This window comes from Eptatretus burgeri, chromosome 8, assembly GCF_056783735.1.
Source record: "Eptatretus burgeri isolate ZD-2024b chromosome 8, Ebu_testis_v1, whole genome shotgun sequence".
In the NCBI taxonomy this organism is placed as follows: Eukaryota; Metazoa; Chordata; class Myxini; order Myxiniformes; family Myxinidae; genus Eptatretus; species Eptatretus burgeri.
In genome coordinates this window covers 38405487-38425486 of record NC_140968.1, presented here as the reverse complement: position 1 = coordinate 38425486, position 20000 = coordinate 38405487, and the positions used below count along the sequence as shown (strand labels likewise).

General features: G+C 41.8%; 1 protein-coding gene across 1 annotated transcript in view; it reads left to right on the top strand.

Moving 5' to 3' along the window:
* Positions 1-20000, top strand: part of CYLD (CYLD lysine 63 deubiquitinase) — a 145415-nt gene that overhangs the window by 3919 nt on the left and 121496 nt on the right. Inside the window, exons 2-5 of the mRNA XM_085890446.1 lie at positions 4162-4214; positions 13104-13350; positions 18160-18233; positions 19072-19297. Of these exons, the coding sequence (XP_085746572.1) occupies positions 4162-4214; positions 13104-13350; positions 18160-18233; positions 19072-19297 (600 nt within the window). The remainder of the gene's footprint in view (positions 1-4161; positions 4215-13103; positions 13351-18159; positions 18234-19071; positions 19298-20000) is intronic.

Sequence of the window (20000 nt, the reverse complement as noted above, 5' to 3'; positions counted from 1 at the left end):
TTTGCCTAAAAAATCCAACTGTGACAGCATTTCATCTCTCCATTCTCTGAATTCGCCTTTATTGCATCCCTCAAGAAATGTGTTTAATCGCATCTCTGACCTAAAACTGAAAAAAAAAACAATTTGCTATGAATGTTCGCTTTCCATGAACCATTCTTTTTTTCAAATTTCAGTGCCAACTCACCCCTCTCACCCCTCACTCTCAAAGCAACCATTACACTCTTCTCCCTCCAAGCCTCCCTCTCACCTCTCTCAAAAACTCCCCCTCACCTTTCTCCCACCATTCACCCCCCTCACTTATCCTTCTGAAAGTTGCCCCTCCTCTCATCCACAAAGCTGCCACCTTCCACTGCCCTCTCACCTCCATCTCTTCACTCCACCTCCTCAAATCCTCAACTGCTTTCTTCCCCCTCTCTTGTCCCCCTCTCCCCCAGCACCACAGAGCCTTTTCTCCTTCTCATCCGGCCCCCTCCCCTAGCTATTCTACAATCCCCCACACTCTTTCAACAACCCTCCTTACCTCCCCCCCTCGTCCCTTGTCCTACCATCCCCCTCCCCTCCCACCCCCTGCACCCAAAGCCCTCCTCCCCTCCCTCTTCATTAACAGTGTGGACCTCAAATATCCGGGGCCTTTGCTCAAACCTTTCAGATCTTTCCATACAGGTTGCCACTGACAAACCAGACATAATCTGTATAACAGAAACTTTCCACTCCCAAGACGTGTCTCACTCCCAAGTATCTCTCCCTGGTTACTCCCTCCTCCGGTATGACAGACGTGAGCCTCGTCCTGGTGGAGGAGTTGCTCTCTTCATCAAAGACTCTATTCCTCACTCTCCATGCGCTGCCCTCACACTCCCCCACACTCCCAGGAATACTTCTGGCTATGGCTTCCCCTCCACTCCCACCTCATGTTTATATGTGTATGGTTCCATCCACCTAACAGTGATGACTCCATCTATCCGAAAACATGGACCAACTTCTATCTTCTCATCCAAACTCTCTCTTCCTCATATGTGGCGACTTCAATTGTCATCATGCCAGTTGGCGAGGTGTGGGTACCTCTCTCATCTGTCATAGCACTTCAGCAAAAGCTTTCTGCGACTCATTGGGACTGACTCAATCGGTCAACTTCCCAACCCGGATCTCAACCAATGGTACTCCATCTCTTCTGGATCTGATTTTGACAAATTTCCCTGACAAAATCTGCTGCTCTTCCTCCACTCCAGTCGGTTCTTCTGACCACGTCCTTGTCAAAGTGGACATCTCTCTGGCTATTATCAGAGAACCACCTCACCACCGTCGAGTCTGGCATTTCACTCAACCTGACTGGCAGGGTCTCCAAGCAGCCATCAAACTTATAGACTGGTCTCCTATCACTACTTTCTCCAACATCAACTTATCCTGGGAATTCTTTCAAAGAAACTTGCTCTCCCTCATGCACAGATTTATCCCCTCTCGTCTTCAGTTGTCCTACCCTTCCTCCTGCCCTTGGTTCACTGAAGCTTGTGGCGAGGCAGTTAGCCTGAAACAACTTGCCTTTACCTCATGGAAAGCAAACCCAACTGAGGGCAATCTCAGTTCCTTCCATAAAGCTCGGAACAAGTGTGTTCTACCTTCAGGAGAGCCAGAAAACTTCATCTTTCTAAGCTCAAGTCCGAACTTTCAAACCTCTCTCCCTCCTCAAAATCCTGGTGGTGTCTAATCAGATCTGTTTCTGGTGTATGTTCCCCCTCCATCCCCTCCCTTACCTCAAATGGCGCACTGCTGATACCGCACGTGAAAAGGCTGAATGCCTAAACTCGGTGTTTGCATCACAATCTTGTGTCCAAAACCCAACGCTTTCTCTATCCACTTTACCCAGTCGCACCCTGGACAACTGTCCCTGGACTCTGTGTCCTTTTCTCCTGACAAGGTGGAGAGCTTGCTGTCGAACTTCGACTCAGATTCTGCAACCGGTCCAGACGGCATCAGTCCACATGTCCTAAAAACCTGCTCTTCTGCTCTTGCTCACCCTCTCTCTGTTCTATTCACCCTCTCATTTGCTCGAGGTCATCTGTCGTCTGCTTGGAAATCAGCAAACATTACTGCCCTGCATAAAAAGGTGCAAAAACAAATCCCTGCAACTCCAGACCAATCAGCCTTCTCGCAATCATCAGCAACGTTATGGGATTAATCATTGCTTCATACATTAAATCCTTCCTCTTCTCCAATGGCTTGGTTTCCAATCATCAATTTGGTTTCAGACCAGGTCACTCTACCCTGGATATGTTCCTTCTGCTCTCTCTCAACAATGGATGGAGGTCCTCAATGCGGGAGAGGAAATCCGAGCCGTATCCCTGGACAAATCATGTGCTTTTGACACTGTCTGGCACCCTGCTCTGCTCCCCAAACTCTCTTCCAATGGTATCCAAGGCCATCTCCACTCATGGCTCACAGACTTCCTCTCCTGTCGCAGTCAACGTGTGGCCCTAAATGGAGTTCTTTCATCCCCTCTTCCTGTCCAGGCTGGAGTTCCTCAAGGTCTTTCTTCTGGGCCCTGTTCTTTTTCTGGTTTTCATCAGTGATCTCTCCGACTCTCTGGAAAATCCTGTATATCTCTTTGCTGATGACTCCACCCTCTGCCGTGCCATCGGTCATCCCTCAGACCAGGAAGCAGCAGTTTATTTGCTCACTGCAGATTTGGATAAAATCGCAAACTGGTCCAACACGTGGAACATGTCTTTCAATCCGGACAAATCTCACATGCTCACGATGTCTCTCCGAAAGGACCGTTTAGAACACCCCCCCCCCCCCATTCACTTTCTCAACAATCCTCTGGAAGAAGTCCTTTCTTTCAAGCTTCTGGGTCTCACTATCTGCCATGACCTTTCCTGGGAAAGCCACATTTCAAACCTCGCCTCCAAAGCCAGTCGCCGACTGGAAATCCTCCGTCGTGCAAGGTCCTTCCTCAGCCCACCTGAGCTCCTGACCACTTACAAAGCTTTCGTCCGCAGCCTGATGGAGTACTGCTCTCCCCTCTGGGCTTGTGCTCCTGCCTCCCACCTTTCTCGGCTTCACGCTGTGGAAACCAAGGCATTTCGGATCATTGACATCTCCCGCGATGAGGCTGAGTCTTTGGCCCTCGTACTCTTTCACCGCAGGCTGGTCAGTGGTCTTTCTGTCTTCTACCGTCTCCTCTTCAGCCTCGCCCCCCCTGCTCTCTCTGCGATTTGTCCCCATCACATTTCCGCAGGGCGCTCAAGGTCCGCCAACAACCCCCTTCTGGTAAAACTACCAAAATCACGAATCACTGCTCACCTTCACTCTATCATTCCTCTTTTTTTTCCCGCCTTTGGAATAAACTTCCTCACTCTATTCTTTCCCATTCTTCCCTCCAGGCTTTCAAAACAGCTGTTCACCACCATCTCTTATCTTCCCCCATTCAATTCCTCGATCTTTTATACCCCCGATAATCCACGCAAGCCCACCTCCTTCAAATTCCCTGCTTTCCTTGCTGAAAGTCCCTGTAATGTCCATCTTGTATTCCCCATGTTTCCTGCCCAATCCCTCTCCCTTCCACAGATCTCCTAATGTCTCTGTTCCCCACTGTTTTGTCCTTCCCACTCCCGCCCCTCTTGTCTCATTTCAAAGAAATATTGTGTGTCCAGCACCCGAGTCCCCCAACATAAATCTTTGCCATGCGTGAACCCATTGGGATCCCATTTTCATTTATGCTGAGGTGTTGGCGTATATGAAGGGGTATTCTCTCACAAAAAAATCGGGACCATCGGTTTGGCTGGGGAGCGGGGGCCCAAGGTCAAAGGGCGCCCCAAACTATAACTTTTTGAATTACTCTTTCGGAATGATTTTACTTTACACGATTCGAAAGATCTCGCTTTTACGAGCATTTTGATACTAAGATCAGCCAAATCGGACCACTACAACCTGTGATATGGCCTCTGGAAGATTGTGGGGTATCCGGGGGCACCAAAATTTTGGGAGGGGGGTCCTAAAATGGGCCCCGATGGTTCCACTGGTCTAAAAGTTGGTATTTTGAGTTTTTTTCACCCAAGTGAATAAATGACCAACATATGGGGAGAAAATGAGGTATTGGTGTTGGGAGGTTGTGTACACTTGACATGGAATGCCCCTGTGTTTGATGTGACCTCCATGGTGTGCCAGGCAAGCATTCACTCTGACAACAAAGTTCTGCATCCCCCTCTTGCACATCAGGGGTGAGATTGATCTTATAACTTCCTCAATAGCTCTCTTGAGCTTCTGAATGGTATGAGGGTCATCTTTGTAAACATTGTCCTTTGCAGAGCCCCACAGAAAGAGGTCTAGTGGGTTGAGATCTGGGGAATGTGGAGACAGATGTGCTCTGTCTTGATGATCAACCTGTCGCTAAACTTAGATGCCTTGTCTTAGTGGGGCAGATAACAGCAATTTTTGAGAGGAATCATACAAATTATGATACAAGCATCAAATTTGGCACATTTGTTCTCTCGGGGATTCTAATCAAATCTGCCTGATTGGCCATTTGAAAATCCAAATTTTGAAACATTTGAAGAAAAAAAAAACTTCAAAAAAGTCAAGATCATGAATCAATGTTGGATGCTGGCTGAGATTGGTGAATGTTTTAGAAACATCATCAAAGACATTCCAAGTCTGCCATGCAGTTTTCTTCCCTTTACCATGGAAGGCAGACATGACGTCACATCCAGTGAACGCATGGAAGTATGGGATCCCTCTCGCTTTCTCAGGCCCTATTGCAGAAACTACCTCATGGACTGGAATCCATCGTGCCTTGGCTCCTTGGCCAAAGGCAATCCACATGTTCTCAAGACCTAGTTCCTGTAAGGATGGCAGTACAGATATTGCTATGACTAGTACGTCCATGTCATTAGCCTTCATGATAATGGACTTTCTACCATCCGTCGTTGCATCCCTGGCGTGTACAAATATTCGAGTGTCAGCTTCTTCATGACAACATGGAGACAGCATCCAGTGACTTCCTTGTGTTGCTAATGGCATCTTCTCCTTTTGTGACAATGACTGTGCTTGTCGTCTGTGCTTCACACATCTTTTCCGCAAGGAAGTGAAACAGCTCAGTCTTGTTGCTGTCATCTCGAAGAAAGCTTCTCCAGTTACTTGGGGTCTTACTGGTTCCTGTCACTCTTCTTCTGATTCCTTGCCCCCTTTTCGACATTGCCTCGGACTTCAGACTTGACTTCTTGTACACATCAAACACTACGTCCACCCTCTCGTACCTGGCACCATAGGATTCCACCTTTGGGATGATGTCTTCTTTAGCATAGTCATCAAATATCTTTGAAGTGCGTGGAGGTTGGGCATTGATAAGTGCTGAGCCATCAATGATGACTGCATCTCCCCTTGGTTCTCTGTCTGGGATGTTCACTTGCGCTTCAAGAATTTCAGCCAGCTGTCGCTTCAATTTTTTTTTTTTTTTTTTTTTTTTCAAATTTTTCAAAATTTGGATTTTCAAATGGCCAATCGGGCAGATTTGAACAGAAATGCCAAATTTGATGCTTGTATCATAATTTGGACGATTTTTCTACTGTCTACTACACTATCAGTGTCGGTGAAAGAGTGTTTGATCTGCACTTTCTTTGGATAAAGTTTCTTGGCCTGCTTCAGGATTCGAAAGACCAAGCTCTTGTGAGCTTCATTTCGATGATCTCGTTCGCCTTTGAGTGACAGATTGTCTCTCCGCCTCAATGTTCTTTTATAAACGCCCAGTCTTCTTTCTCCATAATTTATTAAGATTGTGAGCAATGCCTTATTTCTGGAACTTCCTGACATTGTGAAGAATACAGTTCTTACAGGGCGGGTCTCTCACTTTCAATTGTTTGCGATAAAGCCGCTGAGTCTTGATCACAAGCTTTGTCTTTAAAACCTACCATTCTGTTAATTTACTTCGTCATCATGCTGTGTACTTGGTGAAATTGGCTCCATCAAGATGAATGAAACTTGGTGGAGACAATTTCCCAACTTATGAGAATATAACCTGAGAAAGAAATAATAATTAAAATTAATAATCATCAATAGAGACCCAATCCAAGTCGTACCAAGACTTTTGAAACACCATGTATAAATAATGTCTCATAATCTCTACCTTTAGGGTTGTTTCAAAGGTTCTTTTTGAAGGCAAACATACCCTTCCTACCCTCTCCTGAATCCTTCATTCAGTGAACATAATACATCATTTAAGCATGAACAACTGATGTGGCATCATCGATTAAAAAATATATATTTATTTATGTTTTCTGCAATCAGGCCTTGAACTTTCACCCACGTAGCCATCACAGTGTGATGCTTGGTCGAGAACAAAGTGAACACTAAATTAGTAATAATCACAATATCACAACGAGACTCACTGTAGAAGTTCTCTTGTTTTGGAGAAAAGTGGTTCCTATTATGCTGTGCAATTGTCTTCTCAGGTTAAGATTGAATACCTCCACCCCATAATCTCCATTGTTCAAGCTGAATTAAAAACAAATTCCATCATCATACTAATGAAATGTATTTCAGATCTCCTTGGGTTTTTTTAATATTTCAAATTGTCGCAAAGCATTTCGCTTTTTAAATGTTTGGATGTATGTCTTATTTACTAAAAGTATTATTTTTTGTGTGTGACTGGGAAAATGTTGCATATATTTTGATTCTTCTGGCAGTATATGGATGAAGTTCATATGCAAAAATCAAGAAACGCCATTCCTGCCAAAATTAAACTTAGCATGCCGGGATGCAACTCACAGTGTCATGTTTCTGATTTCCAAATCGTTGTTTTTGAAAATTCAATATAACCCATGTATTATGTACTGCTATTCAACGCTTTGTTTCAGAAACCAATACATGCCGTGCCCTCTTGTTTGCAAAACCCCATATATCCATTTAATCAACCAGTGCACATAATCATAGTCACGTGATGCCCATGTTATGATCGCGTCACCTCTCTAAAGACGCCAAAACACCCCAAAATAAGCAAATTTCTCTCGAAATAATGGACAGTTTTGATGATATTGAATACCCTTTACAAGATTCAGAACTTCTGTTTAGTTCCACCAGTTTTTTTTTCACATGGTAGGATGGAACAGCTTGCTTGCCATAGTCCAAAGCATGAGTTGAGCTGCCGCAAGCACACGATTATTTAAGCCCGGTGTTATTTAGAGCCTAATTCCTCTATTCTATGGATTTATGTTTGTGGATAAAGTCATGATATCGGTTTTTTGGGGGGTTTTTTTTGTCACCAATGCGATAGCATCAGAGGAAACACTATTTTGGGGTGGTGGTGGTGGGGGCGGTGGGGGATGTATTGATCAAATTCCAATATTGCGAAGATTCTGGAGAAGAAAGAAAAAATATATATTTTTTCTCTATCCTTCAGTGATACAGTGTTCATCGTTGAAGAAAACTTTATTCCACAACTATGTGTCTAGTGATATTGATGGCAATCATTGACACTGATTCCTCTCTGCTGGATCTTTGTGTAGTGTTACAGTTCAAAAATCAAGAAACTTGAGATTCCTCTGTGGATGTGAGTCGCAATTGGTTGGCATTTGTGGTCTCTGTGGTTATCCAGTCAGTCACAGGCACCAATTTTGTTTTCACCTCTCCCCACCCCCTAAAAAATACTGGGCTGCACAGAAATATTTTCAGAAATCCTGGCCACTTGGTGTTTTACCTGAATGGATGGTTACAGAGTCCACACACACATTATGAAGCGAGGGAGTCTCAGATTATTGTGATGGAGCACTGATTATGGCTTTTCTCTTTGGCATTGGTTGGTATTACCAACAAAATGTGAATTAAAAATCAGCCATTGCTGGGGTTTACCCCCCCACCCCCACAAAAAAGTGAATGTTATTTGAACAAAATCCTGCCTTGTTGAATGCCCTGCAAGATCAGCACATGATTTGCTCTTGCTTCTGCTAGAATGGTGTTCAAAGCTGATGTAACCTTCAAGCCAGTGTTGGGCTGATGAATCCGAAGCAACCCCACCCACCCAAAATAACGTTGGGTTTTATTCTCTCAGAAACCTTAAAAAAAATTCCGATTAATACTTTTTCATATTGCATTAGTGATTGTGATTAAATTCGAGGTGATTATGTGAGGTCTTGATACCAAACAAAGTTTACTTTGGATTTGCCTGCTATTGATGCAAAACAAACTGAAAATTATCAATTTATTTAAATTAAATTTAGAAATGTGAAATTCTGACCTGTTACTTCACTTGCATAAGTTTCGGACCACCCTTTTTGGAATTCATATGCTATACCAAGAAAGCACATTAAAAAAAAAAAATATATATATATATACTAGCCGAAACCCCGTCACAGACGGATTCCGTTCATTCAACCACCCTCACCAGCTCACCCACACTCGAGGGACATGGACTGGACAGGGCGTGCTTACCCCCACCTACTCATCCCCCACCCCTGCCCCATTCCCCCCCCGCCTTCAATTTGCTTACCCCCGCCCAAAAATTTAATTAGCCTGGCCCCGCCCCCGCCTCTTCACTCCCCGCCCCCGTCTCCTGATTCCCCGCCCCACTTGCCCCGGGCCCCCGCTTCCCTGTCCACCCCTCACACTCAACCCCGCCTAATTCACCCCAGCCCCCGCCCACTCATCCCCCGCCCCATTTCCCCCTGCCTCCCGCTTTCAATTTGCTTACCCTCACCCCAAAATTTGCTTACCTTGCCCCCTGCCTCCTCACTCCCTGCCCCTGTCTCTTCATCCCCCACCCCCGCCTCTTCACTTCTCGCTTCCGTCTCACCGAAAAGTGTTTATTCTGCTTCAGAGTTGAAGGTTGACTATTGCCACTATGTGCGATGCACTCTTACAGGTACGAAGTTTCTTTCAGTCCAGGTCACAGTACCGAGAAAAACGTGACGCGACCGCGAGGAGGAGCGCAACATTGGTCCTTCAGTATTAATATAGAGATAGAAGATACAATTAAATGTTTCTTGTTACATTTTTTGTGTCAAATTCACATTCTGAGGTAGTCAGCATGTGCAGAAGAGGGTTTTACATTGCAGACAATATTTTCGAGGAGTGGAATTGCACCTCAGCGGTAACGGTCTGTTGACGACAGACGTAATGACGTCACCAAATGACCGATGATGTCATGACGTCCTGACACCTCTCAGCGGTAATGGTCTGTCGACGGCAGACGTAATGACGTCACCGAATGACCGATGATGTCATGACGTCCTGACGCCTCTCAGCGGTGACGTCACACGTCGCTATGTAAACGAATGTAAAACGAAAAGTGTTTATTCTGCTTCATATTTGAAAGTTGACTATTGCCACTATGTGCGATGCACTCTTACAGGTACGAAGTTTCTTTCAGTTCAGGTCACAGTACCGAGAAAAACATGACGCGACCTCTAGGAGGAGCACAAAATTGGTCCTTCAGTATTAATATATAGATATTTTAAATCTTGATTCATGAAAATGGGAAAAATTGATTCATCTTCTTTTGCTTCTGAACTCTTCATATAATGTATATGTATATATGTATATATGTATATATATATGTATATATATATATATATATATATATATATGTATATATATATATATATATATTTTTTTTTTTTCATGGTATTGTGAGGATATAGCAGAATCAGAAATTATCTTTATCCCAATTTCCTTTGGCTTTGAAGTAACAATAACAGTCAGACCTAAGCAAGCAACATTTTGGAGTAAGGTTTGCCTGATACGAGAGGGAAAAACTTTACTAAATATTACAACATGCATGCCATAACTTGCTTGTAGACGTGCCAACTTCAATGCAAACGATGCATTTTGTAAACAAAACTTTGCTAAGATACGATCCTAAGCAAACCATTAAAATTCTCAGACTTGTCGTTAAATAAAACTAATAAATACAGTATAGTACAACTTGCAAAACATTTTATATATATATATATATATATATATATATATATATATATATATATATATATATATATATGTATGTATGTATTACAGTATATCATAGATACCATGAAATATTAGTTTTCAAAAATTAAGATTTGGACTTCTCTTCTTTCATACGCAGCACATGAATGTGAGTATCACAATTTGCTGGGGGTGTGACTGTGCCGCTGATGCAGTGCCTCCATGTGGTTTTGGGCAGGAATTTGGAATTTGGCTAGTGTGCCGGCGATAGCTCACCGACTCTTCACGAAGGACACCATGGGATCTTTAACGTCCACCAACTAATTCCGGCAGACGGGACACCCAGTTTAATGCAAATCCAAGTGACGACACACACATTGATGAATCACCCTGCCTGCAATACACCAGAATGACAGTTTGTAGCTGGGCCGAAATTCACACCCCGGCGAGATGGCTCAGATGTGTTGGCTTCCCACTTGAGATGTCGGATACAATAGATGTTTGAAAGTGTTCACATAATTACCTGTGTTTTTACTTCCTTTGGTATGTGTGCATACTGACCACACTAATAATGAAAACTTTTTTTTTGTGCAAGGTTTTGGTGAAAAACATCTTGCATAAATATATTGAATCTTGCACAAGATTAAAAATAATTATACACACATTTAAATGGTTGTAGCCAGGTTTAGCTTAAAAATTGAAATTGTCACACTGATGTTGGTGTACACGGGATTCTTATTAATAAAAATAATATTGATAAGTGATGTGTACATGACCTGACCTTGGATACTACCAACATGGATCCCTTCGTGTGCTTCCTTTTTTGCCTGCTGGTTGCATCATTGGTTAAGGGCGTGGCTATGCCACTGATGCAGTGCCCCTATTACCAGTACACTGGTGCTCATTTCGCCGACCTCGGAAGGATGATAGGCTGAGTCAACCCCCTGGTGTTAATTCAGTGGCCAATGGGGCTCAAATTCAGGACCAGAGGATCCCAAGCCACCACCCTAACCGCTAAGCCAATGCCAGGCTAGAAATCGAAGTGTCAACATCACCGTCATACCGAAGAAAATAAAAAAATAAAAAAATCCGGGGAGTCTGGAACACTGATGCTAACCATTACATTGACGTGTTTCGACTTGAGTAATGTACAAGTAACGTGTGTCGACGTGTGTCAACGATCGCGTAGCATGCCTACAACTTATGCCAGCGTATGTGGAATGTGTGTCGTACGTCGAAATTTTCAACATGCTGAAAATTTATCGACGTACTCAGCGTATGACGACGTATGCCAGCGTACTACGACGTATGCCAGTGTGCTATTAACATATACAAAACTTACTCATAACGTATTCGACGTGTGCCAGCTTGGTTCGGCAAATTTTACATACATCGGCATACGCTGGCTAAAACGTCAAGGTGTGACAGCGGCTTCTCACCTCGATGTCTAGTGCGGTTAAGATTTGAATCGTCCAGCCGCAGCCTATGAATAGCCTACGCCACGTGATCGTCGGCGATACGCTGCCACGCTATGCATAAGTTAGACTATCATTGGGCATAGGTTGTGAACGCCGACAACATGCTCAGCATTCGTTGGTATAAGTTATCTATATGTGATTAAAACATTCTGTTTACGTTACTAATATGTTATGCATACGTCCAACACGTTATTATACGCCCAAAAATTAAAAAAAACATCAATAGTTCACCGTACGCCAGCGTTTTAGATCAATGTTGATACGTTGCCATACGCTGGCTAAAACGTCAAGGTGTGACAGCGGCTTTAACTTTGATTCCCTGACTTATTTACATCGAGGTGCTTCTACCCGTCCACAAACCTTGCTACGCTATACAATCCTATCTGTACTGTTAAATCAGTTCATCTACCCCCATAATCATAACATAAAAGGAGCTCAGTCTCTGCATGCCTTCCTGTGTGTGAGTCCGTCAACAATTGTCCTGTAGCGGATACCACTAATCAAGAAATAACTGTACCCCCTATGTGCAAACAATATGATGTACCGGTAGTTGAGTAAGGTGAGGATATATTGGCCATTTTCAACCAGTAAGATATACTTGAGTAAGATGTGGATCGATGGGCTGGTTTCAATTTACATTAAACAAAAACTCTTCCTCCTCCTTCACTTATAATAATGTGAGTCTCATTTAATCCTGTTTCTCATGTCGATGAGATTCAGAAAATGATTGCTAGATTCAACGCTTTTTTTTTTCCAACATTTACATTTTATTCATCAAACAGTATTTCTGATTATACACTGCCTTTTAAAGCATCACAAAACAGGTCACTCTACTTGCAACACAAGTGAGAAAAGGATACGAACAAAAAAGAAGCAACTGATATTTGAATAATTCATTTGCACGATTTTTAAAGGGTGAAAGTTGATTTTTATTATTTATTTTCTTTGAAAAGCTTTCAGTCAAAACACTACACCACAATCGGACATAATTCATAACTTGCGTGTATGGTAATCTTCTGTGGCGTGTTGAGTTTTGTGCGCCCATCATTTTGACAGCCTTTTCCCCTGGTTTAATACAGTAGGATATATATATATCTTCTTCTTCTTCTTTCGGCTGCTCCCGTTAGGGGTCGCCACAGCGGATCATCCGTATGATCCGCATAGTGATTTGGCACATGTTTTACGCCGGATGCCCTTCCTGACACAACCCTGGTCACCTCTTACGACACAGGGATATGGTACACCTATTTTAACCGGGGTATACACCGGCCCAGTACACTGGTACTCATTTCGCCGACCTCGGAAGGATGACAGGCTGAGTCAACCCCCTGGTGTATTAATTCAGTGGCCCAACGGGGCTTGAACTCAGGACCTTTTGGATCCCAAGCACTGCCCTAACCACTGCGCCAACACACCAGGCTTGTAGGATGTATATATATATATATATATATATATATATATATATATATATATATATATATATATATATATATATATATATATATATATATATATATATATATATATTTAATAATCCCTATTTTCATAGAAGTTGTCTATGTTGTGGTTCCAAGGTGACAGTTGAGTTAACTCGTTGGTGTTCCAATTGCAAGAGTAAAAATGACAACAACTGCATAACACAGTGCAAGAACTTCCAATAGAGCATATGATTTGCTGTGGTTGATGAAAAACTTTTCTAATTCCTCTCTCTCGTGACAGACTTACCCAAGTAACCACTGCTCTGAGGGAGCCAAGAACCATGCACAAGGTTCAGCACTATAGCGTGGGCTCCACGGCAGCAGTGAAGAGCATTGCCCCAACAAAACGACATGGTACTCTTCGCTACTTTCTGCTACTTCGCCTTACTGAAGCGGTGCGATGTGATGTCAAGCCAAACGCCAAGAACATTTCCTACAAAGGCTGTGTTTGTGTCATGACAGACACAGAACACTCGTTCGACACCTATGTGAGGCTCATAATCATTATTATTATTATTATTATTATTATTATTTTAGCTCGACGTATATTAGGGTGGATTTTGATTATTATCAGCATTCCTCATAAATATCTGGATTTATGGACAACTAAATCATGAAAGCATGAAAGTTGGAATTGCTGATAATAAGCAGCTGTGCTTAATATATGTTAATATAGTTAATGATCATTTCTGGCAGGTAGATGTGAGCTAGCAATTAGCTCAGGTCAAGATTGGGGAACATTTGGAGTGAGTCAGATGATCAGGCTGGAAACCAAAAGGAATGCAAATAATAGATCTACACAATGGATTGAATCAAGCACCAATCCTACTCAAGAATAGAAGCAGAACATAGCAACAGCAATAATGGTGAATTACAAGGTTATAGTTCAACAACATACAGTAGCACCAAGACAAGAATGTGAATAAGTGTGGGATAAAATGAGGTATTCTGTCTGTAATGTCTTGTTTAGTTTTGATTTCCAAAAGGAGAGAATCTGATGACAAACTCCTGTCATAATATTTTGCAGGTAGTGTATGCCATCCTTTGGAAGGGGATGTTTAAATCTGCTGTCTTGTCTGCTACCTTGTACTGGTGAGTGATGTAAGTCCCATTGTACCTTATAAAAAAGCATAGGCTGTTGTGTGTATACCTTATTCAATTTTCTTTTGGTATAACTAATTACTCCCAGATGCGAAATCATTAGACCTGCAACGTCCACTAAAACATCATGATGATTACTCCTGTCATGTCGCAATTATTATTTTTGGACATGTGACACACAGCGACTGGAAGTATTGCTGCTCCGTAGCATCTGTCGCTTTTGAAAACGACAAGTTGCGCTGAAATTTGTGGAAATTTTCAGAAATGGAGTACTGCTCTCTCCACTGGGCGGGTGCTCCTGCCTCTCACCTTTCTCAGCTTCACGCTGTGGAGACCAAGGCATTTAGGGCCATTGGTATCTTCTGTGATGAGGCTGAGTCTTTGGGTCTCTCACTCTTTCACCACATGCAGGTCAGTGGTCTTTGTCTTTTACCGTCTCCTCTCCGGCCTCGCCATCCCCACTCTGTCTGAGATATGTCCAGTCCACCCCCTCCCCCCCATCCTTTTTTCAGGGTGCTCAAGGTCTGACAGCATACCAAAATCAAGAATTACTGCTCACCTTCACTCATTCATTCCTCTCTTTTTCCCACCTTTGGAACAAATTCCCACACTCTCTTCAATCCCACTCTTCCCTCCAGGTCTTCAAAACAGCTGTTTACCACCATCTCTTATCTTCCCCCATGGAAAAGCACAATCTTTTCTACCCCCGCTAATCCACCCCAAACCCACCTCCTTCAAATTCCCTGCTTTCCTTCCTGAAAGTCCCTGTCATGTAAGGATCTGAGAGTCCCTGTAGTGTCCATCTTGTTTACTCTGTGTGCCTTGCTGCATCCCTCTCCCTTCCACAGATCTGCTCGGCTCTCTGTTCCACATTGTTTTGTTTTTTTTCCATCCCTCGCCCGCCCATCTTGTCTCCTGCTCCTCTTATTGTACGTTCTGTGTGTTAGCTCTCACACGAGCCTCGACAATGTTTACAAAAAATAAAATAAAATTGTTGGAACTACTTCGTGCAAAAATTGAAAACAAGCAATTTGTAATGTTTTAAAAAATTGAAAATAATTACCATTATTTCTTTTGTTCAGGTTATTCTGGAGAATTATCACTAACAAAACTGGAGTGCACTCAAGGGGGGTGCTGACTTGCTTCGTCGTTTTCTCAAAGTGTAATACACCGCCTCAGATGGTGCTGATATGTACTGTCACACGTCCATGGCATGAGTATATATAATCCTGCACCAAATTCATTTTATATTTTTCTATGAGCTCAAAGTTGAACCTGTCCGAAACAATCACAATGTGAAGCTCTGTGCCAAATTTGGCAATTGCAGCTGCTCTCATTGTTTGTCGGCAAGATAACTAGACAAAACAAACCACAGAGGGATGATCGCCATACTCAAGCTCCCAGCCTACAGCATGAGTAATAAAAGAGGTGTTTATGTTTCCTGCTTAAATGCTCAAATTTGCATGGTATCCTTAAAAGAGAAAAGAAAAAAGGCAAAGGAATTTACATAAGTTGCTTTTACTTTGATGACGCTTTTGGAATCTTCGAGTTGCAAGTATGTCGTGCTGATTGACCAAATTTTATTTAAGATGGAGTGGTGCTTCATTTGCTGACTTTCCAAACAAAGATTTTCAAAATCTCTGTATGTAGTCAATTTCACCACACCCATGCTTCTGGAAGACCTGAACCCCAGAGAGTGGCAGGTCAACACGGTGACTAAGATTTTATGAAGAAACAATTGACAAAAGAGGAGCAGGTTTTGTTGTGGCCAGGTTGGTATGATGGGGAACATCTCCATAGGACATTACCAAGGTTCACCACCCAGTATGGATTTGTCAAATGGATAAAAAAATTTTTTTAACAAGGTTATTGAAGATGTAGGCATTCAGGAACAAATGAACCAAACATGGTAGGTATCATTAATAATTAAGAGTTAACTGGAATTCAGGGTGGGACAACACAGACATGAAAATAATCTCAGGGGAGAAGAAAAGAAGGGCAAAAGGGTTGGAGGTGTGCGGAATGCTTGAATTGTGGATGTTACAAAAAGAGGGTTACTGGGAGAATGCATGCATGATGGTTTAGCTTGGGAAAGTTGTACAGCAAAGAGGGCAGGAAATATGTTGTTATGTGAAAAGTGGTAGAAAACAGACTGAGATTCAAACCCAGTCTGGGCAGCTTAGAGGCGAGGGTGTGTACCTCTACATCATCCTTCCAGCCCATTCAACAGACTGAAACCAATATACTTTTGGACATGTTGCAATAAGAATGGATCTTTATAAGGAGATGATGGATGGCATATTATATCATATCAGGGGAAGACCAAAGACAAGGTGGAAAGATGGAGTGCGGAAAGAACAATTCGTCTGAATGGAATAGAAGCAACTAGAATGGCATTCGGTAAATCGCATACCTCCAATAACAGCTTGTTTTGTATCCCACTGATAGGCTGGATGTACATTTGCACCTGAACTAAAATCTAATTGGCTGGTTATTGTCACCTACCCAATTTGCCCACAAAGTTTTGTCTGAATCCGTCCGTAACGTTATGAAATATTGTGCTATACCAGCATATTGTTTTTGGCCCGATCGCTCAATGGTGAAGAATCACTTTAAAAATTTTTCGGATCCGGATCCAGATCTTCACCAATATCAAATCAATTAGTCCTTGTCATGCACCCAACTTGTCCACCAAGTTTCGTCTGAATCCGTCCATAACTTTTTGAGATAGCCTGCTCACAGACACAGACAAACAGACAGGGGTGAAAACATAAACAACGTCCACCAACAACAGCTATTCTTCCCACTTGAATTAACTGAACCAAAACTTGACGGATTGTCAAGTGGTCTTTCCTGCATACAGGGTAAACATGTAGGACCTCTCTCGGTTAAAAATTATCGACTTTTAAAGTTTTTGCTCGCTCAATTCTTGGAACAGTTCTCTCTCTCTGGTGTTGTGGGGGAAAAAATAGACAAATGCAAAGCCCATCCACTTTCGCTTTGTACTCAAACTAAACGTACCTAACACATCAGCTCAAATATATATATATATATATATATATATATATATATATATATATATATATATATATATATATATATATATATATATATATATATAATATTTGTATAATTTGTTTATTTTTGTTCTCCATATCCTCATAATAAGGGTTTGTTGAAGATTTGATGACAAAGCTCAGATGGTTAAAAATAAGTTGTGGTCTGAAAACACACACACACACGCACACACACGCACACACACGCACACACACGCACACACACGCACACACACGCACACACACGCACACACACGCACACACACGCACACGCACGCACACACACACACACACACACACACACACACACACACACACACACACACACACACACACACACACACACACACACACACACACACACTTGCAAAACCCCTTCCCGTGCTGCGTGGGGAGACAGGCTAACAAATAGGAAACTGCTTTGATCCCTGTTGGTCCAAAGCTGATGATGAATCTGGTGGTAAATGAAGTCTTATTGTGGTAATGTAGTGAAAGGCTGCTGCTTGTTAATTCCTCAATCGCATCACATCTGTGTTGTCTAAGCAGGATGTTTCCTTCCTTCATTGTTGTGTATGCTCGATTCTCACTTAAATACCTTGCTCTCTAAATCCATAAAAAGGTGAATTGGCATGAAATTGAATTCACTTGACAAGAAGTTTGAAATTGATCCTCAAACGCTGTTTTGAACCCGCAAAATCTAATGGTGTCACTAAAATGGATGTGTTTATTCCTGCATTTTGTTCCCTCATCCCATTTATTTTGATTGTTTTAATTTTGTTTTCACACTTAAGTTGAACCACACCCTTTGCACTTCATCAATTGTTTCATTCGATGTTATTGTATGTGTTGGCCACGATGCTCCAAATCATCCGCTTCTTCTTGCTAAAAGTTGTTGATCTGCTTTTTTTTTTTTTTACTGTAGTTTTACTTTTTAATATGGTCTCGGAAGACTTTAATGTTATTTATTGCTGTGTCTTGCTTCTACCTTTTTCTGTTGTTCTTGTAGAAGATTTTTCTAGAGTAATGAAAATACTGCTGCAATCCCAAATAAAATGCCCAACTTTATTGTGGATAGTTTTTGAAGAAGAAAAAGTTGATTTGATCTCAATTATATTTGGTGTGCTTGATTGTGTTTATCAGGGTAGGTCAACGCTTGATGTGACTGTGATTGATTTTCCTGACACAATTCTCAAAGTTTATTCCAAAGATCTCAGGTGGGTCTTTATTAAAATTAGTCAAATGTCCATTTTGATTATCTATGAGGAATTTGTAACGTTTTTTTTAGGACTTAAAAATTGTTTATTTCTCTGTGGCATTTGATGTTTGCAGCTGGGTTGGTTTGTCAACGATCATGTTATCAGAGTGGATAGTCGTGTGGCAGGGGTTATTAAGTGTTGGGGTTTGGGAGGGGTGGCAGTCTATTGGTGAACAAAAGATGATGGTGGAGAAGAAAATGAAAAACTGGAATTATTCAAAATGAAGAAGCTTTTTCCAATTATTTTTCTCTTTGGAAAGTTTAACTTTAAATTTATTTCATTTGCCTTTTTAATCATTATAAACTCAGCGTAGTTATTTTAAGGGCTTTGAAGTATTTAGTTTAGTTTTCATATGACCATATATAAAGGGTTTTGAAGTATATCATATGAATTGGGGTGGGGGGGGAGGGGGTGGCTGGAGGTGAGTGAGGGGATGGCCAGAAGGGTATAGGTATACCTTAAATCATGTTTAAACTGAAAAATAATTGTCTCAATGGTTGTCAGAAGGTTGAAAGGTGGCTTCAATCATGCGTACTTGGTTCTTTTAGTTTTATTGTTTAAAATTTTCCAATTTCATGTTAAGGTATTTTTTTGTCATTATTTTCTTTAATCTTTGAATCAATACTATTTAACTGTCCATCTTTTTCCTCATTGTACTTTTCTGCTTTTATCACTGTATTAATTTTTATTTATTTCTTTTTGACCTGTTTTTATTGCATTTACTTTGAGACCTCTTTAATCAATAATATAACAGCTCATAGATCAAGTGAACCAAGCCGGTACTTCTGGCTTACAGGGAAATTGATGAGGAGACTGCGCAGGTGTTGCTTGGAATACCATCCTTCTCAGAACGGTTGCTGATTGTTAATGAAAAAGTCCGTCTCTCCATGATACCCAAGGCTCAGCTGAATGCGCACGTCATTGTTGGGCTACCCACAGGCATGGCACGAGGGGTCATCCGCTTTCGAGGCCCTCTAGATGATGGGGCTTTCTCTGGTACCCTCTTTGGCATTGAGCTGCTGGTGAGCAGTTTCATCGTCATCTTATTACGTTGTTGAAATTGTTCATTTTGCATGGTATCAATTATATTTAATAACTAATATGAATGAACTGAGAAATCAGAATAAAGAAAAGGTACATTGTTCTGGCACTAATATGATTGAAAACAATATGCCATGAAAGTGAATATGCAAGCCAACGACACAACGGCATAATTCTCCTTCGACAATGCTGCTGTTTTGCTTTACTGTTGTCCTGTGATTTACCAACCATATAGCCTGTGCAATGGGATGATCATTTCATTGCCTTGTGTCCAATTATTCCAATCAATACCATTTGCTTTTATTTATGTGCAGCAAGCTGAGGCTTTCTTTTCTTTTGCTTTACATCATAATGTACCCTTTTATCATGTTTAGGACTTCACATTGCTTGTGAAGAATGCCAACTTCATAGTAAATTAAACCTGAGTGCAGGCAGAAATGCATGTCTGTGGAAGATGTTAGTATCTCAAATCTTTGGCAAATGTGGGCCACTAAAGCCCAAATTTCCAATGTTGACAATGCATGGTTGTGTTTACAGACACTCACCAAGACCGTTAACCAGTTGGTTGTCAAGCTGCCAAACGCTGAAGCAGTCGCTTCAGCTGAAGGCCAAATTTGAACACTGGGCACTCTGGGCAATGATTGTGTCTAAACACATTTGTTATCAGGATTATAATTAAATAAG